This window comes from Cladophialophora psammophila (genome assembly GCF_000585535.1).
Source record: "Cladophialophora psammophila CBS 110553 chromosome Unknown aczJe-supercont1.8, whole genome shotgun sequence".
Classification (NCBI taxonomy): Eukaryota; Fungi; Ascomycota; class Eurotiomycetes; order Chaetothyriales; family Herpotrichiellaceae; genus Cladophialophora; species Cladophialophora psammophila.
In genome coordinates, this window is record NW_006912929.1 from 457,536 (window position 1) to 485,277 (window position 27,742).

The window sequence follows — 27,742 nt, forward strand, 5'->3', positions numbered from 1 at the left end:
TTGGATTGCTATTCAAGATGCAAGTTCATGATCCAGACCTGCACACCTCGAAGATTGAGGAGAACGTTGGACATTTAGTCAGTGCTGGGTGAGTGCTGGGTGCCTGGTCGTCGATATGGGACGTGGCAGTGGCTGAGCTGGCACTTGGGGCACTTGGTAAGTCCTATCACTGATTGGCCGGTCGATGCTTAGGTAATGAAGGCGTCAGGAATGTCATTGAGACGCCGCTTTAAGCACCAGAGTGCAACGCGATGAACGCGTCTCACCATCAATTCGATCGCGCCGCGTCTGAACATTACACTTACCTATTGTATGTAGCTCGAAAGAATGTTCAGTGGCAAGCTGCACCAACTGCGAGCTAAACATCGATAAGCGAGACGACAAATCTGCCAATCCCTCTCTGCTGGACTAGGTAACGATCTTGCACACATCAGGGTCGCAACAACGCATCATGCTGGTCTGGTTGGCTCGCCTAATTCAATAAGGTTGAATGTTGAAAGGATCGTCGCTGAGGGGCAGGGCAGAGAGGAGCAGAGAGGAGCAAAGAGGAGGCGCCAAAGGGACAGGGGGTGTCGATATCATCGACGGTCTACTGATATTGCGGGCGTCGCTGTCGATCCATGAGCACCTTCCTGAAAGAGGCATGCAGGCGCACTCTGTACCTCGCACGACTACACCCATTCCAAGCACCGTCGATGATAGCAGCCTCCGAGATGCGGTCCCTGTCCTCGACGGAATGTCACCCATCAGGCCATAAGAGTCCCACCATTCACCCCTAGACAGACGCCAGTCATCCACCGGGCTCTTTCTTCGCAAAAGAAGGCAGCGGCATACGCCATCTCCTCTGTTTCGCCAAGTCGTGATCCTGCAGGAGTCATGGCTAGCATTGGCTCCAGGCTGTCGCGAGTCGCACCCGTGAGTTCGTTGAACGCGTCGGTACTCGTGGCCCCAGGGCAGATGGCATTCACAGTACACTGGTACTCCCGGCCCAGTTCACTTTTGGGGAGGTGGAATCCATCAGTCTTCGAGCGCTCAGAGAAGACAACCGCTTATGATGAGAGAAGGCAAACATATATGGGTGGGAGACTGAAATAACTTACACGGCCCAGCATCGAGTGAAGCTCTCAATCATGCTTTTCGTGCCGTTGTAAACGCTCGCCCCCGGATACGGCTGTCTAGCTCCGCTTGAGCTCACGTTGACAATCCTGCTCGGTTTTGCCAGATGCGGCAACACGGCCTGCGTCAAAAAAAAGGTTCCGCGGCCGTTCAAGTTGACTTGTGAGTCCCACTGCTCGACGGTGACGTCCTTCAGGAAGCACATCTTCGCTATTCCAGCGTTGTTGACCAGGATGTCGACTTTGCGGCCGTTCGTTCGCCTGACAGTCTCTTCGACAAGGTGTTTTGGCCCGCTGAGCGTTGACAAGTCTGACTCGACCGCGAAGCACTCGGTGACATGGCTGCCGCCGGTAGCGCGCATCTTCTCCAAGGTGGACTCGGCTTCTTGTTGAAGTGAAGCGAATGGGTAATTCGTGACCACGAGGGCGCCTCTGGATCAGAGGGCGGCGTTAGCTCAGTGTTATTTTTCAGAAACGTGTGTGGACCAGACACGCCCGATTCAGCGATTCGACACCATACCTGGAAGCAAGCTCAATCGCAATGGCCGCGCCAATGCCTTTCGAGCTTCCGCTCACGATGGCCAACTTTCCATCTAGGGTCTGCGGTTTCTGCGCCATGAGTGTTTTGATGCGAGTTTTGTTTGTTTGGAAGGACGGTCGACGTTTGTCGTTGAAATGACTTGCACGCAGCAGCAGCAATAATAAGGGGAACACTCCGAAGGGATGGAATTAATACAAACAGTGGGTTGAATGCGTGTTCCCCCTTACCCTTGTGCCCTGTCATCTCGTCCAGCCGGATCTATTCACCCATACACTCGTCCGAGCAGTTAACTGGATAATTAGTCAGGTCAGTCAGTCGCTTAGGCTAGTTGCATTGGATAGTTGCCCGCCCAGCGGCCGCCAACGCACTCAGCAGCCCAGCCCACCCCTAGCTCGGTCGAGATGGAGCAGTGTCTTGTTCGATATGGACGCGAAGGAAGGGGAGGGGGTTTGCGGCCCCTCGCTTAATACGGTCTCCTCCGAACAGCAAGCAGACGTGAGACAGACAGATCTGCAGGTAACCGCCGCCGCCGTGTAATGGTGCCAGTCTCGGACCATACGCACGGGAGGATGCAGCATGCAGGATCTAAAGCGCGCAGATAGATGTGCTGCTGAGGCCCAATAGTGCTTCAACACGACATGACACGACATGACTGAGGTGCATGCCAAACAACCACCGACACCACACATTAACACAGCATAAAACAACAGTTAAGAGTTGGAAGAGAGAGGGATGTGCCCAGCGCCCGGTCCTCAGGCCGACCCCCTGGCTCAGGATCAGAGTCAGTGCAACTGTCCCGATATGAGCCGTATACCTAGGATTGAGATCACCTACATCCTTTACCTGCTGTGCTACTCGCACGTAATGTACATACTAATGCAATGCAGAGATTCCACAGTACTAGGTATGCATTTCCTACCCCATACTGCTCCGGCGCAGTCAAGAAGCTCCTTCGAGGCACATATCATCATCATCATCACCCCTCTCAGCGATCGAGCAACTACATAATAGCACCCTGGAGCACCCTGGCTTCAGGTATACATAGGTGTAGATATAGAGAAGTATACCCTGTCCATCTCCTCTACTTTGGCCCCCTCCTTCCCATCTTGTCTATTGCACGCTTGTCGAGCGGAAACAGAAAGAGCGAGCGTGTTGGCTCAAATAAACGGGAGAAGAGAAGTGAAGAAGAGACATGCGCGAGGTCTCGTTACTCATTGGTCGTGTGGTGTGGCGTGTTGTGTACTCGTATGCTGCTTCATAACAATATCTTCATCGATGCCCTAGAATACCAATAAAGCCCCTGGAGCAAAAGAAAAAAGGGCCCGCTCTGTGTCCTGAAGTTCATTGCAAGTTGCCGACATCTATTACTTTCCATTATTTCCATTGCCACCATTTTTTGCCTTCCCGCCGCCCCTCTCACTCCTGGCCAGGACCTCTTTACATTCATCACAATACCACTTGGCGCTCTTGGGCACGCTTTTCAGGCCAATGCACTCCAAGTGAAACCATTGCCTTGGACAATCGTCCCTATCGCACGCGACCATCTCTCCATAACTCACGCCCTGGCAATAACAATATCGTTCCTCGTCTTCCTCCGCCCCCTCGTTTTCTTCGTCCTCTTCGTCCACCTCTCCCGCACCGACATTGTCCGCGGTGCTGTTCAGAACCAAGTCACGCTCTGACGGGGTGGAGGACTTTGTTGGGGGGTCGGTCTCATCTTTCAAGCGTTGATTGTTGTTCGTGGCGCCCGTTGTGGAAGGGAACGATAGACTGCCACTCTTTTTGTGAGGTCGTTTCATTGGCAATCCTTTAGGTGACAGTGAATCGTGGAGACCGTGATCCTTCACTCTCGGTCTGGCAGGTCGTTTGGTCTTATTAGCAGCGCCACCATTTCCGGCTGTCGACGAAGTCTCTGCTGCTTCGGCCTCGCTGAACGTCCCTGCAATGGGTGTTGACGTCTTTGAGGCTCTACCTCTTCCTAAGCGCTCATTCTTCAGTTCATTCGTCTGCAGAGCTAGTGACAGACGAGGCGATGCTGTCCCCTTCGTAGATGCATCGTCTTGAAGGTCGCCCCTGGGGGCATCTTGCTTGCTGGAGGACTTGTCCGCTGATGCGGCACCTTTAGCCGGATGTTCGTTAGTTACACCGTTCAGGCTTGCAGACTCCTCTTCAACCAGTCGCTCTCCTTTATCGGCCTTCGTGTCCTTCATAATATTCTTGACTTCACTTGCGCTCTTTCCGCTGACGGCAGCCGAGCTGCTCAGCTCCGATGCACTAGCAGTGACATTGTTGCCATTTCCATTTCTGCTCGACGTCAGGGAAGAAGGCCTGCCTTTCGCGCTTTCGACTGTATGTGTAGAATTCTGGCGTCCTCGTCCCGCTGCGGGGCGGACTGCGGAGAGTGCAGGACTTCTCTTATAAGCTTCTTTCCCTGTTGTCCCAGCGAGCGGTGAGGAGGCAACCTTGGGCGAGTCTTGAGTCGCAGCGTTGATTCTGTAGCTCCAAACTTTAGCAGGATTCTTCAATATCGAATTTGACACATACCGTTTCCGAGCCACAGAGGTAGCGGTTGCCGAAGCCTTTCTCTTCTTCGCATTTTCCTGCTGTGAATTCTCTCTGGACATTGGGCGGCCTCCGAGCGCACTACTGATCGAACGTTCCATGGCCACAGCCGCGGTTGCAGGTTTTTCGGGTCTCTTCCTCTTCCCTGTGCCGGCGCCGGAGATGCCCAGGCCAGCGGCATCTGGGGCAGCCTCAGCCACCCGCTTCTTACCGCCGGTGGTGGTTTTCCGTGGCGGCGGTCTCGAGTCATCGAAGTCGGAATCTGCATGATGCGCCGCCACCCGCTGCCTCCTGGCAAGGAGCGCCTCTCTTCGAGCTTCACTCCGATGCGCGACTTCGCTCTCATGCAGAGTGGCTAGACCCGCAGCCGCAGCCTCTCTCCGGGTAGTAGGCGCAGTAGGCTTCTTTACGGGATTCGTCTCGGTATAAGCCCAATGCTTCAGGCTTCCCAACCTCGCTTCCTCCGAGATCTCCTCGGCGATGTGCGGCCAGATGCGATCCAATCTGCGAATGTGCCTGGCCACCTCTTCATTGGCATTGTTGATGACGTGGTTCTTTTCATCCATGGTGACCATGATCGCCATGAGATTTTGTCTTAAGGCGTGATATTGTTGTCTTCGCTGCATGATGGTAGGGTCGGCCGAGCGGGCGGAGGCAAGGGAGGCGTTGTCAAACGAGGTACCGGCGACGCTGTTCGCTTCGCTGAGATTGGGAGCATCATCTGCTGCCACGGAGCCAGTCAGGCTCTGAGAAGCAGCAGCTAGATTTCTCGTTGCGGTTGCACTGTCGGTCAAACACTGCTCCAAGATGTCTTGTAGATTTCCCTCGGGACCCCACGCTTTTGCGTCGACTTCCTTCAACAAAGAAGTGTGGCGACGATATTCTCGAGGCAAAGCGGCAATCGCATCGGCGAACTGAGTAATGGCGGGGTACATGCCCGGCGGGTCATTGTTATTCTGGTTCTGCGAGGCGACGGCGTTGGAGGAGGATGCCAGAGCAAGACCACTGTTGGAGACAAGTGAGTTCTGGCGCAGGAGGGTCGATCCCAGGCCCTTCGAGGCTCTAGCAGGGTTGATTCGAGTCAAGCGAGATGGGCCGCCTCGCAAGTTGGAGGTGCCCAGCGTGGTAGTGGTAGTCATTGTCGTTGTGGACATAAGGATATCCGATGGTGAGAAGGTCGAAGGACGAAGACGAGAGCTGCGAGGTGGGCGATCAACAAGGATGACCTGACGGGAAGTTCCAACAAACTGTCACAGCATCGGATGAACGAAAATAGTCGTGATTAGTACAGCCAAAAGGAGACGCTCGGGGAAGTCGACGGCATCGTAAAAGAGACAAAACCAAGTGCTGGTGAATGAGGATGAGGGTGGTGGAAAATGGGAGCGCAGCCAGCGTTGCGCGCATCTCCCCCAGTCTCCTTGTGCCTTGTGCCTCTTCCGCTCGATGGATTCTCCAATCGGTGGTTGGTGACATCAATTCACCGACCAAAGTTTCTCCGCTTTTTTTCCCCCATCACGTGCTCCAAGGTTTTTGTTAGTCAGGCTCAGTCCTCAGCCTCGTAAGATATCTCAGCCTCGCTAGGGGCAAGGCTGCCCCTCACTCTTCTCTAAACAAGCCAGTAGTAGGCCTCCATGATAATAGTTTCGTGGACTAAGAAAACACATTGTATTCAGGACCAAGCCCATTACGCCTATGGCTAATAATCATTCATAACTTCACTTTACTCACTAAGAGTGGCCAATCTTTGCAAGGACAATAACAATCGTCAAGGTCATGAACCTCTTCCCTTTCCAACAGTCTTATCAACTCATCGTCGAACAAAGTCCTTTTAACCTTCTTGCCATGCTCCGCCATGGCGTCAGAACTTCAAATCCACCCGTCATCGACTGTTGTTGCCTGACCGCGGCCAGCACCCACATTCAATGCTAGTTGTGGAGGTTCGTCAGTTGTTTTCTTCACTGGGCTCTTTTTGGGGCTTGCCGTTTCCCTTGGTGGCCCTGCTCTGACGTCTTCCACTGGCCACTCGTCTGTCTTGGCCGCTGCAACCCAACACTTCAAACCCTCATGAACTCCGGAGTAGAACTTTTCTTTGCATGTTCGAAGGCTGCCCCCCATCACTTTTTCGAATCCGGATTGTTTTAACTCCTCTCGCAACGAATTACGGTCTTTCGCCGTTGGCAGGCAGGCAATCAGCCCATTCAACAAGTCCAGGTGAGTCGCGAGGTACTGCGTCGCTTCCCATTCAACTCCTCCCACGTACGGAGCTGCTGGGTGGGGTGGTCGGGGAGGCGGGAAGTGTGCTTGACAATATCCCACCGACTCATCAACCTCAACAATGGGGATAACGTTGAGATGATGCAAAAATATCCAAAACACTTCCTTGGTGACATTAACAACTTCTTTGCACCAGACTCGGTAAGGACGAGGAGTATGCATTTGTGAGACAAAGTCAAGCGGCTGCTTGCCATCCTCCGGTGCAGGATCCCTGAGGAACCCAAGGATTGTCTGTGCTCGTGCATAAACAAGCTCCTGATTAGAGCCGACGTCCGCTGACAAATGAGCGAAAAGAAGTGATATTATGACTCCTCTTGTATTGAACTCTGATGGACCCTTTCTCTCGGGATCAAATAACATGTGCAAGAGAACAGGAAAGAACTCATGCTCCACTTGCTGCAGACGTTGTAGAGCAAGCGAGGTCGTACATAGCCCTTTCAGGCACAACAACGCCTCGTGAAGGAGGTTGTCTTCATGTTCTTCTCGCCACTCGATCTTTGAAATGCGGTAGTACAGTTGGACTAGTTCGTCCATGCCGCCCTTGCTCACGAAGTGATCGGTCCAAGAGATTGATTCATTCCTCAAGAGAATCCTCAACTTGTGCAGTTTGCTCACTTCGACTAGTGCGGGCTTCTGCACTTCCCGAAGGTAATGAATGAAATCGCCCGGAGTGGTGGCGCTCTCTGCCGGGTTGAGGGATGCCAGCGACGCTGTCGAGGCCATGGCTTTCGCCAAGGTCGGTCTGGAGCCGGTCAAGTCGGCAGATTTGTTCCTGGATTTGCTGCGTGATCTCAGGGATGAACTTGGTCTGTCTTGCTTGGGGGGAGAGTCTTCCTCCCGTCTGGTCAAAGTCAGGATACGACTTCTCGGGCGGGATCGCGACCTGGATCGTCTGCCATCCTTGGCCTCTTTAGCCCCCTCACCCTCACTCTTTGGTCTCTCATTCTCCTTCCTGTGAGAGTTCCTGGCTGCTGAGCTGGCCTCCTGGCTATCAGTTAAGGCTAACGCCGTGGATGAGCCACTGCCAATACGCTCACCCTTCATCAGGCCTGCCTTCACATCCGGCTTGAGATTTCGCATATTGTCCCGCATGTTGAGGGGGATGTTCAGGGAATCTAACACCTTCTCGAAGGCTGAGTCTAGTTCTTGCGGACTCAGAGGGGAAGTCGCGGCAGTCGGGGTCTCTGGGACCGAGCGAGCGCCCTTGCGGGCTCTCATGTTGAAGGTTTGGATTGCTTCGAAGACCCTCGAGCCTAATTTGGCTTTAGGATCTGCTTGGAGTGAGTTTCCAGGTTGAGCCTGAGCATCAAGATGAGCTTGGGGCTTGGAAGAGGAGACCGGGCGACTGGTGGGCTGGTCTCGACTCTTTGGCCGCTTAAATCCGTCCTCAACATCATCGTCAATGTTCTCCGTGAAGATGGAGCTTCTACTAGATTTGTGCTCCAGGAATGGCCTTTGAGGTGGCTGGTAGTCCAGCATTGATGGTGTCGCGAGCGCGTAACCATAAAAGTTCCTCTGTTCGGCAGGCCGGAATTCCGAGTAGTCTTTGGGGGTGTATAGTTTTATCTCCTCTTCAACGGTTCTTCTCTTCGACATTGGGTAAATCATCGTGCCATCCGCAGCCTCTAGGGGTTGAGTAGCAAACTGTGCCCAAATAGAGGTGGGACTCTCGACGGGTGTTGTCTTCGGAGGGCAATTTTCCTGGTTGTTGTTGTTGTTGTTGTTATTACTATTATTATCTTCTTCCCTGAGATCCTTTTTTGATCTCCGTTTCAGTAGTCCAGACAGGTTGCCGGCTGATTTGACCTTCTTAAGCTTGCTGTCGATCGTCCGCCCTTCGTCGGAAGAAACACTACCGTTGCATGCACTCTTCTCTTTGCCCAAGATAATTCCTTTTAGCGATACCGAGCTCCCAGTCTTCTTGTGATTACGGGGACCAGCAGGGTGAGCGGGCTCATCGTCTCGTTTGGTTGCAACTCGTTTCGGTTGAGGTGGGCTGTTGATGTGACGCTCTCCAAGTGGACTGGCAGAACTTGCAGTTTCTCGACTGGACCGGGTCTGTGACTTTGTAGGACTACAATTGTCCTTCCGACGTCCTCTTAGGACGTCTCCCACGGAGGGACCTCGATTGTGGTTCGCTCTTCGGCCTCTTTGTTGAGGCTCGGGATCTTCGAAGATCTGGGCAACCTGATGGACGGATGGCGCCATAGTGGTCGAATGGAACAAGATATATTTGGGCACGGTGCCTAGTTAGATAGAGCTCATCATCTCTACAGAAACAGGAATGATGCTGGGGCACGGGCAGTATGATGATCCATGGTTAAGGCACGGACGTGGAGTTGGCCTGGGCCTCACGACCCAGCCGCGGTGAAATCGCACCCGCTTTGTTTACCCAGTTTCGGCTGCCACAGCAACAAGCGCCGCCGGGAATTATCACGTGCAAGGCTCTGAACAAAGTTCGCAAGTCTCCCAGACTTCTGCTCAAGTCACAATTACAAAGGCATCCTTCTCCATTATGTGAAGTTAGACGGTGCAGATCTCACCCTGGCAACATATCTCTACCTCTTGCCCGTCCCGTATTGTGCCGACACTCCTTACCAGCACTCCAGTCGTATTTTGCTCATGCTATTCATACATTGTCTTCATTATTCCATCCAAGTGATTGCAGGCTCCGGAGAGGGCTCAGGACACCCTCCGCTTCCAACTCTGAATTGGATAGTACCCAACAAGGGAAGAACACAATAGATGACAAAATCAATACGCCAGACCTATCCAATCACTGTACAATACTCTGCCGCCAGCGATCAATCTGCGCTCGCTGTTTGGGGTCCAAAGGCGGGCCCGACATCGGGTCTGGTATATATGGCTGGTTGCCATAGGCGTAAGGATATGTTTGTTGCATATAGCTCGGTAATGTGGCGCCGAATCCTCTGTTCATGTACCCGACATTGTTCGGATAGCCATAAGAAGCATTGAAGGCGTTGTTTTGCTGAGAATAACCCCAATTTGCGTTGTGGGTCGCGTTGTGCATTTGGTTCGAGTTCGTCCGAGGCAGCGCTGGTTTGGGCTGTGTACCCACTGGATGAGCTTGGAGTAAGTCGGCCAGACTGTGCATGGGTTTGAGCTGCGGATTGGTATGTGGATTGGTGGATGCTTCCTCCTTCAACCTCTTTCGCCTCTGTGCTAACGTCTCCTCCACATCTGGTGTCTTTGACGCCGGCGGTATCACGTCGCTCTTGACGTTGAGGCCTAATTGAGAGGTCAACTCTTCTGTAAATTGGCCTCCAGTGCCCTTCTCTTTCTCCAGCTTTATCCTTGCAGCCCTTTGGGCTAGTGTCTCGTCCTCGTCCTCGGGTAGAGGGTCGTGGGAGAGGCCGGGCACATCCTCGATGACAGGAGGTCGGCTTTCCTCCTCAAATTGACTTTTTGCCTCAGATTTTGCAGTCTGAAGCGGCCCGCCTCGCAATCTTGCTCGCCGATGACTCAAGGGCTCGTTGTCTTCCAACTCCCGCTTCTCTAGGAGCCCGATTGGTCTATGAGCGTTCGTATGGTCTGCTCTATCTTTTTCCGCGAAGAGGACACCGAGAGGGACATCCTCATCATCGAAGTTTTGTTTATTTGCTTCATTGTGGTCTTCCCAAGCCAAAGTGACATGTTTGGTCTTTCGGGCTCTCTGCTGAAGCTGAGTAACAGCGTCGAGCTCAAGCAGAGTCGAGTGCATGCCATTGGGAAAGGCGTCTGCTGCAGTGCGATTGCGTAGTCTCTGTTGTTCTTTCCGCATCTGTAATTCAGCAAGTAAGGTCGTGGGCGCCGTCGAAAACCCTGGCGGTGCGACATTCTTGTCCTCTTCTTCATCAGATATTTCATCAGCATCCGGTGATATCGAATTCGCGGCTGCTCGGTCAAGTTCATCTCCACTGGGTTGGTCCTCGCCATCCAGATTTTGGGAGCCTCTTGACTTTGAGCGCACCAGGCCCGAGCTTGAGAGGGCAGTGCTCGATCTTCTCGTCTTGAGCATCGTACTAAGAGAACTTCGTCGTTTCTTCGCTTTTCCTTCGGCCAATTGCGTACTCTTCCGCGGAGAGGCGTCTGGGCCATAGACTTCCTTCCCAAGATGGCCCGCAATTGGATGATCAGTGAATGCTGAGACGGGAGCGTGCGCAGCGGCATCCAGGATGCTGTCCAACGTCTGGACAGCTGAGCCATTCTTGAGTTGCAAGTCTTGAGTGACACTGGGCTGCTCGAAGAAAGCGCTGGCCCGCAGCTGTGGAGGCAATTTGAGTGCATTACTTTGGCCTTGTAACTTGGCGGTGTCTTGTTCTCCAAGCCAAACAGCCGACTTGCGCACCTCGTCCGGGATGCCGCTGAGAGCCTGGAGTCGACGTTTGTCTCGTTCACTAATGTTGAACTTTGACAGTCTCTGAGGCAGATTCAACATGAGTGGAACCGGAGCAGGATAGTAGATCATTCGTTCTCCTGGTTGAGGTTCTTTATAAGCCTTGGAATCTCGTGCAAGCGGCGGGCGGCTCAGAGAAATACGACGCGATATCGATGCAGCTCTTTCGTGGGACATGGGCCCGCTGCCGTAGTGCACTCCATCGAAGTCATTGAACGCGGCCTGTGCTTGACGATATGTGTCGTTGGAAGCAGAGGTAGTGGGTCTCTCCTCCTGAATCGAGCCCTCGGACGCTCGAGGTGACGCACCGGGCGCTACTTCGTCTTCGGGATAGATGGAGATAGAGGCGCGACGCTCCGGGCTGAACTCTAGCGGCCGGCCTTCCAGCGGTGGCAGAACATGGCCGCGACGACTGCCTTTTGAAGAGTGCCGTTCGATGTGCTGCTGCTGGTGCGGCCATGGTCCGGAGTGGATTGACCCAGTGGGAGATGTAATGTGGTATCCTGAGGGAGAATATCCTCCTAACCTGGCCGTTTGGTTGACGCCAATGATTGAATTAGACCACGAACCCGTCGAGAATTGTCTGTGGATCGCGGGGCGAAGGGCGTTGTCCAGAGTCGCCGGGGCCGAGGACTGACGCTCCAGGCGCTTTTGATCTTGCTTCATCTTGTTCAACCCATCCTCAAGGCTCGAGGTCATGCTTAAACGCTCAGCGCTTTCTTCCAGACGTTCCACATTTTTGACCAGCGCCCCTTGCAGCGACTGCAAATCCGGGGTGGGATGATTCAGAGGCAAGTGCCGGCTGATTGAGGCGGTCCTGATTGGGGGATCTTCTTTCTGGAATGCGGGTGTGTCCTGTGCGGAAGGCAGGCCGTTCATCTTTAATCGTGATGCTAGAGGTTCTGGGTAGCTGGGCATTGGCTCCTCATAATCGTCTTCTTCCACCATTTGGTACGACTGCGAGGAAGACAGCGATTTAAGAAGAGACCCGACGCCTACGGAACTTGGGCCCGCTTGAGACACCATCGAGAGATCGCCATCTCGGGAGAATTGATCGAATAGAGGGAGAGACAGCGGTGGACTCGAGATTTCGGGCAGGATTGGAGAGCGGGAATGTGAGTAGGACTGCGGATGATGGTGGACGGAGTCAGCACCGGCGGACTCGCGATATAGGGCCTCATGCTCAGCCTGGGCGACCGAGGCATACGCCATTTGAGGATGCTGACGACCGGTGCAGGAGGGACGAGAGAGGAGCAAGGAGCAGCAGGAACAAGATCACGGGCCAGATGGAAGTGGCAGTGGTGGTGTGCCGTCTATTGTCGTATATGATCGGGACGCGGACCCCTACACGGGTCAAACGGGTGAGGACAAATAGACCCTGCAGGTCATATTGATGATCATGATTCGATACAGAGGGATCTAGTGCAGTGAGACAACGTTTGAGGTGTGCTGAAGTACTCCGTACCTATACAGAAAACACAAGCAGATGAAAAGGGAGCCCATCAATAATGATAACAGTAACGCAGAACATTTCAGATGTACGGAGATACTTGTACATAGGAGGGCGCAGTTGGGTCTAGTGACTGTGGCCGGATAAGCATCGAGCCCGCTAGCTGTAACGGGTGGCCGATAAAAGTGGGCATTACAGGCAAGACGGGCATGGCTGGCATCCAGCTGGCTAAGATTAGGGCCTGGAGGGGACCCATTGGAGGGGGACCACTGGGGGCCTGCCTTTAACTAAAAGTTGACATTGGGGCAGCTAGCGGCCGATTGCGACCGCCACAACACACGCACCGCACGTCGCTCAGGTTGCTCGAGTCAAGGATTCGCGGGTAAAGTTTTCCTCACACACGCAGCCACGGTTTCTCGTCTCGTTTCGTCGTGCCTCTCTTTTCAATACTTATGCATTCCTCAATAAACTTTCTACTTCCCGCTCAATAGTCTCGCCCTCTATCTATCGCTACTGTACGAGGTATGCATGCGGAAAATGAGGATGGTCCTTTCGAGTCGATCAGCAAAACATTCACAGTCTTGTGCCGGGTTGCCGCATTTCTCCAAGGACACACAGATGTCTGCCAGGCACACCAATCATCGCCAATCTGCCCTCTTTGTCGACCCTTGTCCTGCCCTGATTCCCGAAGTATCCACTCCGTCCTCCAAGCGTGTTACAAGAGATTTGAACTAAAGGACTCGGTACCTACGAGGTAGCTGTCATCTCGAAAGCCACCGATCACCACCCAGCGTCGATCAAACCATCCTCAAGGATTTCGTATCTCGCATCCGCCGCGTAGTGCCGAGTACAGCAACACACAGATCGAACGGACTCCACCCATTCCGTTTATTGACAGCCTCCAACGAGACGGCGAGACCCCTGGCCAGGCTGAAGATTTGCACAAATGGCAGGGGATCAGCACCATGGCACAGGCTACTCACAAGGGAAGCCACGTCGAAATCCCACCGCTTACCTATCCAGCCACCTTTCAAACCAGGCTAAAGATAAACAAGGCTCATGCTGAAACCGGAGTAAGAGAAGATCTGATTGCCGCAGATAATCTAGTTGCGATAGCTACAGTATGTACATAGAGCCATCGCTATGTACATAGATAACACCGAGGCCATCACACGTCCATGGCGCAGATAAGACGAACAAGCCTCGCCATATCATTCATCTCGCTTCTTATCATCACCAGAGTGCCACAGCGGTGAATGTCGATGCTAAAACGAGCCTCTGAAGCTTGGCAGCTAACCTCTTCTTACTGTCCGGAGTACGTTCTACGGAGCTCTTATCCATCTACCCAGTACTTATGTACCCTGGACGACATTAGATATGCACCTAATAAGTGATTACCAGCAGCTTGCGCACATATCCAGCAAAGAGCACTGATATCAAACTTACGGCAGACAATTGGACAATACCCGGAGAGTCCTGTCGGTGCTGTCTGATACCGTGGCACTTATCTCAAGGCTCCCATTAGCCTGCCTTGACCTGAGCTCGAACAAGCCGTTGAATTGAAACGTGAGCGGTTGTGCTGTTGCCATTCCAACAGCAGAGGAAGATACGAGGATACTTTTTCAGTCCAAGTCTGACACGGTGGCTGTCCTGCTACCTTGACTGTTCGACTGATTTCAATTTGACATTACCTTGATACTCCTGCGACAGTGGCGCCATTCCTCTGTCTCGGGCAATATCGAACCAAACTTGAGCAGCGAGAAATGAGCTTCTTCTCCGATCTGTCACAACCTCAGCCAATGACGGCATGGGTTACGGGAAGCTCGACACGAAGGGAGATGGTCAGCCTGCGACCCAGCGCCAGAGCCATGCCAAGAGTCAGATTTGAGGCTCAATTGCAAGGATGAAGAACCGACGAAGTACCTACATATAGCATCCGTGAACATTTACTCTCGGTACTTGTCAGAAAGCAGCGTGATGGAGCGATGTTTGGCTCCCGCGCCCAGACGACGAGACGACTTAGGTATCAACGGGCAGGTAACTAGCGGACCGATCAAGAGTTTGCTATTTTTATGACTTTGTGCGGCTTTCCCCCGTCCTTCCCCGCCAAGAACAACAATGTCAGCCAGCCTCGTGCCTCTACTTTAACACAGAAACAAGGGGTTGCTTCCATGCGAGGTAAAGATGGCAACCAAGCTAAGACAGCAGGCAAAGTCTGGAGTCGTTAGGAACGATGGTCGAGTGATAGATGACTTGAATCCATTGCCTGCTTGCCTGCCATGGTTGACCATAGAGAGTCGGCCACCATGCTCCGCCATATTCAGGCTCAGGGTATTTGCCTGTTCGCCAGTTTGGACGAGTATTGCGTCGTGAAGATGGACCTCACGGATTTTGCAGTGCAAAGAGCATCTACGGAGCAATCCAACAATTTCGTCAGTGGAAGTCTCATATAGCACAGCTCTAGCTGATCTATGGAAGCTCTATTCAGCAATCTGAATTTGGTGTGTTATTTTCCCATGCGAGGAATTTTTCCAACACTGCACGATGCAACATTTTGTTTGAGACGTGCTTTCTACCGTCTGTCGACTGCTCCAGGAATTGGACAGCATCTTGAAGGATGTTGGCAGCCGTAATTCCAGCATCCTCAGCCGAGCGCGGTTCGCCCTCAACTTCTTGACTTGAAGGCAAATCAGGGCACATTGCAGAGATCTCGATGGGAAGTTCAGCATTCTAGCCAATTTCCATTGATAGTTACGACTTTTGCCTCTCTCGTTAATCTGATGCGGGCCGGTTTTCTTTTTTTTCCCCTTTTTTTCCCCCAGATCGGGATCGTTATACGCCATGTCCTCCAGTTGTATCATTGCAACAAGAAATCTTCTCTCTCAAGACGCAGCAACGTGATTGTCTTCACAGCTATTCAGTTCCATGGGATCGACCCAATTGTTGGCCGACCATTTTCACCTGCACCAAGCTGCACTCCGAGCTGAAGCCGATACGGCACCTAGGATATCACTCATTCTCGATTCCCACGCTTTGCCAACCCCAGCAAAGCCTGGAGACTACACCTCCCTACTCACGAGACCAATCTAAAGCTTCCAGAAATGTGGCAAGCGTGGATAGATTCTGTAAGCATTCTTCACTCAACCTTGCCGTTTCATTAGCCATGGAACAAAACATCGTGTCCTATTAGACAAACCAGCCCAATACCTCAGAGGGGGAGGGCAGTATTTCTAAGATCACTGTATTGGGCTCTCAAAAGCCACGCACCAAAAGTGCACTTCCCTCACTGTAGTATCAGGCCAAACGCGTCAGTATGGGCAGAGCGGGCCGCGTAATCCACGGTGATGGTGTTAAAGGAGATCATTATGGATTCGAATTTCCAACTTGTGGCTGTCAAAAGGCTATTATTGACTATTCAGGCATCTGTTTACCGTGCCACTCATGTCCGAATCGGCCGAGTCAATCAGTGCATTAGATCTGGCGACCACGAAAAGCTCGCAGAGGCTGTTCGCAAAAAAACTCGCTTCCAACGGAGCATACAGAAGATTACAGGGCAGCCTGCACAGGGCGTGTACAGAACATGGAGACCTTGATCGACGAACACGCAGACCCAACCCTCACTACCGAGTACGTAGATACATACATACAACGAACCCTGGGCTTTAGCCAGCCAGCCACTCTTCACACGAACACGCCACAAGATTAACAGTCGGAAGCCTGAAGCCCAAGCCATGTACATACATACATACTATTGAACATCCAGAATACTCAGAGACGAACCCCCCAAAACTCCTTACCTACAGGAGTAAAACTCGCGCGAGCAATACTCCGTATGGGGGTCCTTTTCCCTGACCTTTGTACATATGTAGTCTGGGGCCCAACGCCATGATGGCGACAAGCAAAAGCCCCATTTGCAATACTAGGAAAAGGGCGACAAGCTTCGGACACCGAGCGCCTGTACCTACCTGCGGACCATGTAGGCTCCGGATGCTGCATGGATGCATGCACCGTCGGCCCTTGATGGCGCGAGGCACGACCAAGTATGCCATACCATGCCGGTGACGCAAGGTCTGTGTTATTTATCATCAAGCATACGACCTCGCTAGGCACTTACATGAGAAGACTCAGTACAGTACGTATATATCTGTGCCTATCCAAGTATGCAATACCTCGAAAAGCGCGATACATGCATACATCCATGCATCTATCGTGTGTGCATGCCGAATGGTAGTATTTACTACATAGAAAAAAAGGGTCGAGCAGGACACGTAGCATGTTCGACATACAGTATGCAGTATCCAAGGGAGACCGAGGGCAAAGACAAAGACAAAATTTTTGGGTTTTTGAGTTCCATTCTCGTTCGGATAGTAGTCGCTTTAGCGGTGGCCTCGGATAATTAGAACATTCGCATACCACGACGCACGCGGCTCCTCAGACCCTCAAAGGAGCAACACGGGCTGTCGTCGTGATCCTTGTTTGATCAAACCGCCTCTGTCGCACCGCACAATCTGCATCGTCGCGCGCCTTCAATTCAAACCTTCTCGGTCGCAACCGCCTTCTCGTCCTCGCTGGAATCCCCATGGCCAACCGCAACCGGCTGCTGCCTCAGATCCCTATGTGTAACTTCTGCCATATCCTCATCGTATTCCACATCGAGGTTCCTCCCTCTGTGCTCGGGCCCAATGAAGGTCAGCAAAATGGTGTAGGCATATACCGCTCCCATGAAGATACAAATGACCTTGCCGTAATTGTACCTTTTGACGGCCTTTCCTTCTTTGTTGATGAGGGGCGCGAGAGGATACCGTTCCCCAATGGTGGACTCAATCGTGGAAGAGGCCGACGAAGCCAAGTTACCCAGCTGGTAGGAAGTACCCACAACAAACGTACGCAAAGCACCAGGAGAGAGCTCCATTAGGTGAATCGGTATAACGCCCCACGCTCCCTGCACACAAAACTGCTCAAAGAACGCTGCTGCAATAACGGCGTGCGAGGTGACGAAGGTGTAGGGGTACAGCAGCGCTCCACCGATGACACAAATAAAGATGATGCTGAATCGCCGCCCGAAGATCTGCGAGCAATATCCGATGGTGGTGCCGCCAGTCATGGCGCCCAAATTGGCCACCACCTGTGTGACGGTGACGGCATTGGCGGAGAATTTGAATTGATTCGTCAACATTGTTGGATACAAGTCCTGGGCTAAGATTTTGGTCAGCATCTCAAATCTTGCCGCGTAGAAACAGTGATCAAGAACCCGCCAAAGGGAGGACTGGTCGAGGGCTTCCGGGACCAAACTTACAGCCGTGGCTCATAAAGTTAAAGCCCGCCATTAAAAGGACCATGTATATGAGCAAGAGCCAGTGTTTCTTCAGCGCAACTCTTCCCTCGGAAACGAAGGTACCCGCCAAACTGCCCTGCTCCGCACGAAGAGCCTGGCGGGCGCGGAAAGTATGTGTTTCGGGGAGACACAGACGGAATATAATGATCAACACTGGCGGGCACGCGCCAAACCAAAACAGTGGTCTCCAACCGTGTGAAGTCGTGTTGACCAGGGCACGAGCAAAGGCCGTGGCAAGCAGATATCCAAATGCGTAGCCTTGCTGAAGCATCCCGGAAATGATACCCCGAGCCTCTTCGGGGCAATCTTCAAGAGCGGTGGCTGCCGCGTTGCCATAAAGACCACCCATGGCAATACCGAAAAGGGCACGCACTGCAAGGAATTGGCCGTAGGTCTGCGTGAAGCCGGTACCAAGTTCGAGGGCAATGAAGAGGATATTGTTGATGATGAAAGGCCTGAATTCCATTTAGCTTGAGAGCTCAATGCCAAGATTGAAGAGGCCTTGACCTACCATTTCCGTCCATAACGATCCGCAGCGATACCAAAGATTGTTGATCCCACCGAACGGAACATGAGCACCAGTGTGATGCCCCAGGTGATATCTGTGTTCGACTTGTTGAATGTCTCGGCCAGATCAGACACGGTAAGCGAAACGGTGAAGAAGTCAAAGGCATCCCACGACCAGCCGAAGAAAGCCACCAGGAAGAAAAGCCATTGTTGGGTGTTTAGCATGGCCAGGAGCTTGAAAGGGTTGGGTGCCTTTGCCATGGGAGGCTTGAGGGTGGTGATTCTTGTCGCAGCATATTTGGCTGGAGACATATGTGTGTTGTCGCGCTCATCTTCATCGGAGTAGTGATGGGCAGTCGGCACGGTCTCCTTGGTGGGAGAGTCGACGTGAGCCATGTTGATTTGTTTGACTCTTGCCTGATAGTGAAGTCACACTTCTACAGAGTCTTGTGTAGCCTTATGGAGCACAAGAATGCTTGTCGGGCTTGGGGTTGAAAGCACAGAGAATTGACAGCGGGCGCAACCAGGCCTTTTATCTTCTTTTCCCAAATCGCAAATGAGCGAGCGGGCGGTCATGAGGCCCTGCAAGGGATGCTGGTCGACTTGGTCCCATTTTTCACCTCGCTGCTCATGCTGCTCGTGGTAGCAGGCGAGCAAGGAAACGGGAATTGATCGGCACATACCCGACATGGGAAAAGATAAGTGGTGTGGTTACACGGCAAACGGATTGCAGGTGTTGAATTTGTGTGGTTGGTGGATATTGACCCATTCCTTTGAGGGGATAGGAGCCAGGATCCCAACTCGTCTGGTGGAGGAGCTGGCCTTGCTGGGTGTCCGAATTGCGGGGGACCTGGAATCGCGCAACGAATGAGACGAGGCTGCTGATGGTGGCGTCGTCTGCAAGAAGGCCATGGGTGATGTGCTGCTTGCGCTAGAGTGTCAATCACAGATGCCAGAGCGTGACATCGCCCGGCTTTCGACCGGCCCAGGTCGGGGAGGCATTGGAAGCATAGGCGAAAGGATGGCACACAGGACAGACGGATGGATGGCGTCGGTGTGTAATCGTGACGCTGCGGCCACCAGTGTCTCCAAGGTCTCCAGGGTCTCTATCCTGGCTTCTAGAAGGCCTCGACGAAGATGGATCGGAAAGAGGACACAAGGGTGCGATACGAGATGGAAGAGATCGGACTGTGTTCTGTCGAAGTTCCATGGGATTACTCGTTTGGGTATCTGTCAAGACTCCGAATCACACTCTGACTTTTCTGAATGCAGCGTCTGGTGTATGTGTAGATGATGAGCGTCGTGAAATGCCGGGAGGATTGCAGTTCTGAGAAAGTGGTGGGCTGACTCTGGGCGCAGGTGGCTTGCTTGGCGTTACATTGGTGGCTTGCTTGGCGGACAACACCAAGCAAAACAAGCCTATAGCAGGCCCCCCCGGACGGGGAGGGCGTTTTGCTTGGGGTGGCCAAGGGGTGCTTGTTAGAGAGCTTGAATGGGTAGTGAAGCCTGGGCGTTTGGCACCAGAAAACCTTTGCCGGAGAGAAGCTTAACTACAAGAACCCCTAGAAATAGCTAGCCACAATAGTCCACGCCTAAAGTCTCCCCTTTGGCCCCTAAAATACGAGAAAATGCCCGAATAGCTCCGCACCAAATCACGTCCATCTCGCCTTGACTATTAGCCTAGTGAGACCCAACTCTCTTTCCTGTCCACCTGTTACCTGTCGCCAGTTACCTTGCTCTCACTGTCTCAACATTTCATTGATAGTCCAGACACCGACAACGTCCTCCGTTGTGCTCCCACCCGTTTCTCGTGAACAGGTGCTCCCTCTCATGATGTTCTTTCGCCCGCTGGACACTGTTGCCACTCTCCGCCTTCATTCCTCTGCCGCTATTGCTTCCTCCCCCGTACAGTTGGCAAATCCATGCTCTCCAGTTGGTCTGGACCTCAACGCTTGCAGCATCGTCAGGATAAACCTCGTTCCGCACCTGCTCGCGCATACTAGCCAAGCATTTGATGCTCTGGTGGATCTCCTGGGCCAGGGTCCTCGCAAGGAAATGGAGTTCGCTCGGCGTTGAGCCTCGGTAGCTGCGGACGGCTGGGTGTGCCTTCAGAAACAGCGTCCTTGTTCGCGACATCAAGTCCTCCAAAGCAAGCACTGCCGTCCCGATATACTCTCTCTCCCCGACTTTGTAAGTGCGTACAGCCAGGATGGTAACCAAAAGCTCAGTGTCCGCCTTGAACAAAGCTGCTTGCAGTTGGCCATCTTCTTCTAGCATTCGGCAGATGTCGACGATTTCCTGTTTGGTCATTTGGAGGCTGTCTCGAATCTTGAGGAATCTGCGGAGCGCTTCTTCTGAGTTGAGCTTGGTGTGAACTCGAAATGTTTGTGATGCTTTTTTTGGTGTCGAAGGCCAGAGCCACCGCCTGAAGAATCGATGATCCATGGCTTTTGGCTCTTCTTTTCTTGGTGTACGGGGACCCCCTCGCAAACAAGATTCCTCTTGTCTCTGCGGCACACGGCGAACCGCAATAACTGATGGACAAGCTTCTTCACTTCCTCGGTCCGGGTGGAGTGCAGATGCTCTTTGACGCGTGCTGGAAAACGGGCTCGGCGCAATGAGAGTCTCGAGTCTTGTCCTTGAAGAGGATGGCATAATGCCCTCTCTTGTCTTGCGACCACCGGGGGTTAAATACTTCTCAGAAGGCCGCCTCTCAAAACTTTCAGATCAGCTTGATGGAGGACCTTTATTTGGATCCAGACCCTCTTGCACATCAAACCCCTCCCACTACACCCTCCTACTCGACTCATAAGGGCTGTAAATGGCTGTTCCACAAGGAAACTGCAGATTATCTCCTGGATCAGGCAAAATGTCTCTGGCTGACCCAGAACAACATGCTTGGCGCATATATGGTGAGTGAACTGAGTGCTTTACCAGACTTTCTACAGGAGAAGCTCTGTGGATGGCAGTCCTCGAGAAACAACAGAAATCCTTGACAAAAAAAAAAGGGGCCCTATATAGGTCACCTGTCTTGCGTTTCTTCTGCTCTACTCGTATGTTCTTCCTTAACACGGTCTTGTTCATCTTATCACCAGCACCGTCCTGATCCAACCATCGAGCCTAGTCGTACCAGACTGAATCAGCATCATCATCACCATCAACACCATCAACAACGACAACAGAAGCGTTATCGCTACATTCCATCCACGCCAATCATGTCTTCTTCAATTCCACGCATCTGGCGAAACAGCTCCTTGGCTGGGAAGCTCCAGCGCAAACAAGGCGACGCCTCCTGTGCCAGCATGCCGCCCGATGCTGCTAGAGGTGCTCCAGCCTCCAACCATAGCGAGATTCCCAAACCAGATTCGATGGCCGCCTTAGGTCGCTTCCTCGTTAATGAACAAGGCTCTCGATTCTTCGAAGACCCTAAAGCCCTCGTACCGGACAAGAAGGCCGCCAACTCCAGCAGGAAAACCAGCATCACTTTTGTCGAGAATCCCACCCCAAGGCCAGCTGGACGAGAGCCGCCGTCGCGACCACCAACCCCATATATTCCCAGGCCGCCGACTCCCATGGGCACCTCGCGAGAGGTAGATCCTGCTGGGTGTTGTGTGATAGATCTGGAACAGTTGGACCTCGCACGGGCGTGCAGGCGCTGGCTCACGTTGTTTCGTGAAGTTCGACAAGGCTACAACCGTGAGTTCGATGCCCTATACAGCATGCTGGAGAGGTTCTCGCGCTTCGGCTATAGATACTGGCGCTTGTTGAGAACGATCGAGGCCGTCGAGAAAAGCCTCGACGAACTCGCGTACCTGGTCCAAGCTGTCGACTGGGTTGCCTACGACCAGGTCAGCGAGCTCGTTGACTTCTTTGATGAATGGGTTGTCGTGGCCTGCGACACTTTCAGCACCATGACCCAGGGCAGAACGCCTGTCAACCTGGACAACCACGAGGAGCGCTCTGGGAGGAAGGCGCTGATGGAGGAGATGAGGCCAGAGCTTGCCCGGCTGACGGAGCAGCTCAGTGCCTATGCCCAAAAGCCTCTCCGGAGGCTACGTTCGGAGCTTAGGGCAGAGGCCTAGATGGCCATGGCCGGGCCTGCTCTTGGGAGGCTGCAGGCGCTGAGAGGATGTCCTGGAGGTGCTGTCATACAGGCGGGCGAGCAAACGAGCAAGCAAGCGAAGCAGGAGCGTAGCGATCGTCTTTTCTTTCCATAGTTGCCCCGGAGCCTTTTACAAAGGTCTCATCCTGTATCTATGTGTCTGTCGGTATCTACTCAAATGCTCATTATACAATTTTCTCTTCAGCCTCCATCTTACCATCGCCCTTCGTTCCCCTTCTGTTGGAGCTCATCCTCAATTCTCGGACTTCCATCCCTATTTCTTTTTCTTTCTCCTTCCCACATGTCTCTTTACATTGTATTTCGTTCAGCTATACATATAGCAGCCAGTGTCTTTTGTGTCCCTCTCCCCTCTCCGTCTCTCTCTTCCATCCTCTTCTCTTTCTATTCTAGAAATCTTTGTTGTGCTCCTTCTCCTGGTGGTGGTGGTGGTGGTGGTGGTGGTGGTAGGAGTAATAATAGCGCCCGGTCTAGGACTCGCGCATCTCACAGTACGATGGCCAACCTTGACTTCTCTTTTTCGTGCGCCGCGGCGTATGGTTTGCAAAATTGCACTGTGCTGCGGTGCCATGCACTGTATGAAAAGTGATGCGATGCTGCGGAATAAAATGTAGTGTAATGTGATATAATACAAACGGCTGTGGGATGGGTATCGTTAGATATAGACATAGATAGGTCAGCCGATGAAAGTAAGGCGTAAGGTGTAAGGCTCAGGCCTGATAGCTCGTCATTTCTCTTTCCCCCCCCTTTCTTTTTGGATTTCTTTTTTTGACCTTCCAATGCCTTGAGTCCCTTTATAAAAGCCCTCTTCCTCCCTCTCTGACTCTCGGCTCACTCTCTATCTCCCCTATCTCGACCCTCGTTGGATTACCTGGTGTCTTGCGCTCTTGCTCTCGCACGGCTTCGCTCTTGACATATACCCTCGCTCGATGTCATTCATCATTCAACTTGTGCGATGTTTTTTTGCTTGGATACTCCCACCCACATATAAGTTGCAGAACCCCGAAAATAGCATTCGGAGGTACAGGAGGTCTTTCCTTCTGTAGTGCAGTTTGATGCCGGCTCTCGAGGACTTATCGAGGAATCGGCTTTTGAGTTGGTTTCTCGTTCTTGGGGGGACGATCAGCCACGATTCTCATTGTAATGTGTGAGGTAGATGGATAAACGCATGGTGCTGTTTAGATGATTGGTCGTCGCCGCCCCATTGATTCATTCCCTGGCGGCAGCGGCGGGAGCGAGCCTGGTCTTTTCTAACGCCGGCTGAATCAAAGCGGCAACCCACTCGTACGTGGTGAACAGAATGCCTCCCGCTAGCACCGTCCTGCCTAGTCGCATCGTGCTGCCCCTCCAGAGTCCGCGAAAGCCGTAGTCGTCAATGACACTGTTCCAGGCCTCCAGCACGCCTTGGCCCCTGACGGACTGTGCGCGCGTCTTCAGCGTGTCGAACGGCTGCGTGGCGAAGACGACGACGGTCCCGGCGACGGCCCCGTTGGCAAACGTGGTAAGTGTGGTCTGCGGGATGTTGCGCAGCCGCTCAAAGTCCTTAAGGATGTTATAGGTGCCCAGCCTCACGGCCGTGGTGCTGGCCTGCTTCAGCGTCGTGGTGACGTAGCCTCTATACAGGGCCTTGACGACGCCGTGCTCCTTGATCAACGTCGCCGTGGCATGGACGGGGCCGCGGAACTTGCGCTCCGAACGCGCATCGTCGATCAGGGCCGTCTTGATCCGCTCCGTCGGTGTCACTGCAAAGGTGCTCGCGACGACCCCGGCGGTGATGCCGGCCATCAGGTTCCTGAGCGGCGACAGCGTGCCGGTCTCGGGGTCCTTGAATTGTGCCTTGATAGTGTCGAAGGAGATGAACCGGATGGCGTCCTTGGCCACGGTTCCCGCGACGAGAGTCGAGCACCCCTTATAAAGTGAGCGCGGGCCTTCCTGCTCAATGACATGTTTGATGACGAGGAAGGGATTTCGAGTCGGCGTCTGTTCATGCAGCTGGACGCGGGTTTTTGCAAATTCGAATGCTGCGAGGTGTCCTCAAAGTGTCAGGTCTCATTGCGCTCTCACGGTCGGCTTTGTCTACCTTCGATATCCACCTCAGGGGTTTCGTGCAGAAGCACGCGAGAGACACTTACGATAAGTGATTGTAGCCTCAACTCCACCTGCCGTGCCCCCAGCGATCAATGAAACGAGTGGTGATTTGATCGACGACTATACAGATTGTCTCGATTGTTAGAAGACCATTCGGTGTCTGAAGGGTGCGATCTGTCGTATTATCACAAGGGGATGCGAGAACACATACATCTTCGGCCACCATTTTGCCCCCAAAAGGATGAGATTCCGTAGAGTGGAAAAGGAGACGCAAAAAAGGAGACCAGAGACCAGAGACAATTGCAAAGAACACCAAATGGTCTATAACCTGTGAGAAAAGCACATAAAGAGAGTTACAACATGAGAAGAACAGCGGTCTATCAATCCTTGCGTCAGAGCCTCTTACTATGTAGGATGCAGGATGCAAGACCCGGTGTCGGTTGAATCGCCGTGCATCGCTTGCTTCGCTTGCTGCCTCGGGCTGCTCGGGTCATTTCGGCTGTAGTTCGCTCTTCTGTCTTATCTTCTCGCAGCCTTGCGCCACAAGACCTCAGCCTCGTTGAGGAAAATACGGAGTACGAGTACAAAATCCATTGTTTGCAAAAGCCTTGAGCCTTTGAATATCGCCTCCTTCATGATAACACATTCGACGAATGCCAACCTCGCAGCCTCTGTCCCTTCCTCTCTTTTTCCTAGAAAGAGTTAGTCCTCCACTGTGACTTTATGTAGTACACCGCGTTGAGAACAGGAACGCCATGCCCAATACCTCCTAAACCCTTAGATATCAAGTCCCATGCATCCTTGCTCTGAGCCTCCATCGTCCCCGCCGCCACAGACATCAGCAGTCATGGGGTAAACTGTGTCCTCACCATCCTCAACAGTACATTGAAAAACCGAAACCTGGACCCTTATTTTGTGCAGAATACATCTCTCGCATCATGCGCAGGGCTTGCTACGCGTCCCCCCGGAGGATTTCTCCTCTAGAGCTCCATAGTCCTTGCGTCACCAGAATCAGCGGTGATGTTGACAACCATCCCTTCGCTTCTGTCACCTTCTGACTGGAAGCCAAACTTGTGGCCCGCGTTGGTGCTCACTGCCTCCTGCATCATGCGCATGCCCTCTTGCGGATCCTTCAAGCTGGCTTGGCGGAATGTATTCTCCATCTCTTTCATTCTCTTCTTGAACGAAAGCCGGTCCAAGAACAGTTGTTGTCGGCCCTTCTCGAGATCCCTTCGCTCAGCTTGGACGATTTCTTCCATTTCCGCGAATTGCGCCATCTTCAACTCAAACTTCTGGAGCGTCAGGTTGACGGCGGCCGACACCATGCGCGTGATCTCTCTTTCCTCATGTGAAGCAAGACCACTGGCGCGTGCAGCAGTTGCAGCCAGTGCTGTAGTGGCGATGTCATTGATCACTTTCGTCGAGCCATTGGCTTCAGGTGCCGGATTCTCTGCCGAGGGGGCTGACTCGTCGACTTCCATCTGATCTTCTGACTTTACTTCTGCCTTTTCCATCTCTCCCGCCGCCTTTTCTTCGGCTCCGCCCATACCCTTTTCAAGCTGCGCCCGCAGCTGCTTTTGCATGACTGCAATAGAGCGGTTTGATGCCGCGGCAACCACGTCCGGATCCGCTATTTGCGCAAGGAAGCTGACGACCGACATCACCGGATTGTCCAGCTGACTGATGGCACTCCTTCCTGTCAGCGCCTTCAGCGCAGAGGCACCGTTCAATGGTCCGTCTTCAAGGTACTGATCCTGAATGTCGAGTTGCAAGAATTTGAGTACACATTCCTCCCTAGTTCGTGAACCAACATGTTTGGCAATCTCGTTCCAGTCGTTGTCAAAATTCTCCAGACCTTCCAACAGCAAGAGGGTTTCTGAATCCGTCCAGGTGGCATCTTTGTCGGGAATATGTGAGTATGCTGGCTCCTCCATCTTGACAAAGTCGGACGAGCGATGGTTTGCCGGCATTCGAGACTGAAAGTAGCAGTTCGGACATAGATCGTACTTGAGCTCGTTGGGGTTTGCGCTGCTTGAAACGGGATCTGATTTGGCATAGTGGAAGCGGCATCGCGTACAATCAACTCCACACGAGAAGCAGTTGAAACTTTTGATGGGTTCTCTTGCAGCAGCGTCCATGGCCTTGGTTGTAGCAGCGCCGGAACTCGCGCCATTAGCGGTCGCCCCTTCGCCGTTTGTTTGTTTCTCCGAGTCTTCAGTCTTTTTGACTTCTTTGCCTTTGTCGTCGTAGACATTCCGTCGGAGCTCAAGGTTCAGATCTGGCTTTGAGGCAGGGGTTGCCGAAGCGGCCCGGTCAGTTGAGGGATGAGGTTTTCCAGGTGTCGTGAAAGTATTTTGCGCGGGTTGGAATGGTTGCAATCCACGAGGTGTGTCCGCGGTGACTCTGAAATGGCCTGTAAACGGGGGACCTATGTTCGCGGGACGAGTTTGTGGGTCGACCTGTTGCAGTTAGCATAGACTCTGAAGGAAAAAAAGGGTAGGAAACACTGGACCTGGTAGTTGATGAGGCCCCATTGTTCTAGAAAGGCATGTACTCGCATTATCGCACAGACATCACCAGCCAAATTTCTTCGGCATGCAGTTACCGTAAGGTACTCGACGGGATTTAAACGGTAGGTGTTGATCATAAAATCGCGGTAGTCCTTGTAAACGGCAGGTGTTTTGCTGCGGTTTCGGCTGTTGAAGAACTCGGGCAGTGATTTCTTTTCCAGGGCGTGGATCGTGTGCATGTCAAACCAAGTGCTATAACTGGGCAGGATGATTTGATGTGTCTGCGCGACAAGGTGAGAATTGGCTGCAGCTTCGAGGCTGGATTTTGCCTGTGCTGCCTGACCATCTGTCGCTTGTGTTGCGGCCGGCGTTTCTTGGGATTCCTCCGCTCCATCCTTTTCAGCATCAACATCTTCGACTTTTGCGTCTTCGTCCACTCCGCCCATCTCAGCATCTTCCTGCTCGCCATCTGGATCATCTTGGGCCGGCGGCGACTTGGGCGCATCTAGAGGATTGGCCGGCGTCGTTCCATTTGGGTTGGCTGATGATTGAGCATCTGCAGAATCTCGTCAGGTAAGTCTTGAATTCAGAGGGAGCCAGCAAATGAACGAGGGAGAGTGCCCCGAGCAATGACGCGCGTACCTCTTGATTGTGTCTCTGCTGCATCAGCGCCAACGACATCGGCGCCATTTGCGCCAAGGTCGACAGCGTCTGAAGACTCGTGCTTCAACTCGGCGGGCTGTGGCTGAGTATCGTCCATTGTGGTATCATGAAACTTGATGAGCCCTCCCAATCCTTCAGGGCCTTTGGACGAACCTCGAGTGCAGGCCAAAGTGCGCGCAGG

At 52.9% G+C, this 27,742-nt stretch overlaps 9 protein-coding genes across 9 annotated transcripts; 1 reads left to right on the forward strand and 8 right to left on the reverse strand.

Annotated features, from left to right (window-relative positions):
• Window positions 1–746: 746 nt before the first annotated feature.
• Window positions 747–1,733, reverse strand: A1O5_05804 (uncharacterized protein; the record flags this gene model as incomplete). Its single annotated transcript, XM_007746403.1, has 3 exons — window positions 747–996; window positions 1,101–1,547; window positions 1,636–1,733. The coding sequence occupies 3 exons, from the start codon at window positions 1,731–1,733 to the stop codon at window positions 747–749; spliced, it is 795 nt and encodes a 264-aa protein (XP_007744593.1).
• A 1,287-nt stretch (window positions 1,734–3,020) lies between these two features.
• On the reverse strand, window positions 3,021–5,357 carry A1O5_05805 (uncharacterized protein; the record flags this gene model as incomplete). The annotated part of the gene is made up of 2 exons (XM_007746404.1): window positions 3,021–4,149; window positions 4,201–5,357. The coding sequence occupies 2 exons, from the start codon at window positions 5,355–5,357 to the stop codon at window positions 3,021–3,023; spliced, it is 2,286 nt and encodes a 761-aa protein (XP_007744594.1).
• A 727-nt stretch (window positions 5,358–6,084) lies between these two features.
• A1O5_05806 (uncharacterized protein) lies at window positions 6,085–8,700 on the reverse strand (the record flags this gene model as incomplete). The annotated part of the gene is made up of 1 exon (XM_007746405.1): window positions 6,085–8,700. The coding sequence occupies one exon, from the start codon at window positions 8,698–8,700 to the stop codon at window positions 6,085–6,087; it is 2,616 nt and encodes an 871-aa protein (XP_007744595.1).
• Window positions 8,701–9,268: 568 nt separating this feature from the next.
• On the reverse strand, window positions 9,269–12,100 carry A1O5_05807 (uncharacterized protein; the record flags this gene model as incomplete). The annotated part of the gene is made up of 1 exon (XM_007746406.1): window positions 9,269–12,100. One exon carries the CDS (start codon window positions 12,098–12,100, stop codon window positions 9,269–9,271), a length of 2,832 nt encoding a protein of 943 aa, XP_007744596.1.
• A 4,769-nt stretch (window positions 12,101–16,869) lies between these two features.
• On the reverse strand, window positions 16,870–18,576 carry A1O5_05808 (MFS transporter, SHS family, lactate transporter; the record flags this gene model as incomplete). The annotated part of the gene is made up of 3 exons (XM_007746407.1): window positions 16,870–17,534; window positions 17,635–18,128; window positions 18,185–18,576. The coding sequence occupies 3 exons, from the start codon at window positions 18,574–18,576 to the stop codon at window positions 16,870–16,872; spliced, it is 1,551 nt and encodes a 516-aa protein (XP_007744597.1).
• A 1,359-nt stretch (window positions 18,577–19,935) lies between these two features.
• A1O5_05809 (uncharacterized protein) lies at window positions 19,936–20,625 on the reverse strand (the record flags this gene model as incomplete). The annotated part of the gene is made up of 1 exon (XM_007746408.1): window positions 19,936–20,625. The coding sequence occupies one exon, from the start codon at window positions 20,623–20,625 to the stop codon at window positions 19,936–19,938; it is 690 nt and encodes a 229-aa protein (XP_007744598.1).
• Window positions 20,626–21,395: 770 nt separating this feature from the next.
• A1O5_05810 (uncharacterized protein) lies at window positions 21,396–22,262 on the forward strand (the record flags this gene model as incomplete). Its single annotated transcript, XM_007746409.1, has 1 exon — window positions 21,396–22,262. One exon carries the CDS (start codon window positions 21,396–21,398, stop codon window positions 22,260–22,262), a length of 867 nt encoding a protein of 288 aa, XP_007744599.1.
• A 1,247-nt stretch (window positions 22,263–23,509) lies between these two features.
• Window positions 23,510–24,614, reverse strand: A1O5_05811 (uncharacterized protein; the record flags this gene model as incomplete). The annotated part of the gene is made up of 3 exons (XM_007746410.1): window positions 23,510–24,321; window positions 24,433–24,508; window positions 24,600–24,614. The coding sequence occupies 3 exons, from the start codon at window positions 24,612–24,614 to the stop codon at window positions 23,510–23,512; spliced, it is 903 nt and encodes a 300-aa protein (XP_007744600.1).
• Window positions 24,615–25,368: 754 nt separating this feature from the next.
• On the reverse strand, window positions 25,369–27,658 carry A1O5_05812 (transcriptional adapter 2-alpha; the record flags this gene model as incomplete). The annotated part of the gene is made up of 3 exons (XM_007746411.1): window positions 25,369–26,847; window positions 26,901–27,454; window positions 27,541–27,658. 3 exons carry the CDS (start codon window positions 27,656–27,658, stop codon window positions 25,369–25,371), a joined length of 2,151 nt encoding a protein of 716 aa, XP_007744601.1.
• Between the last annotated feature and the right edge of the window lie 84 nt (window positions 27,659–27,742).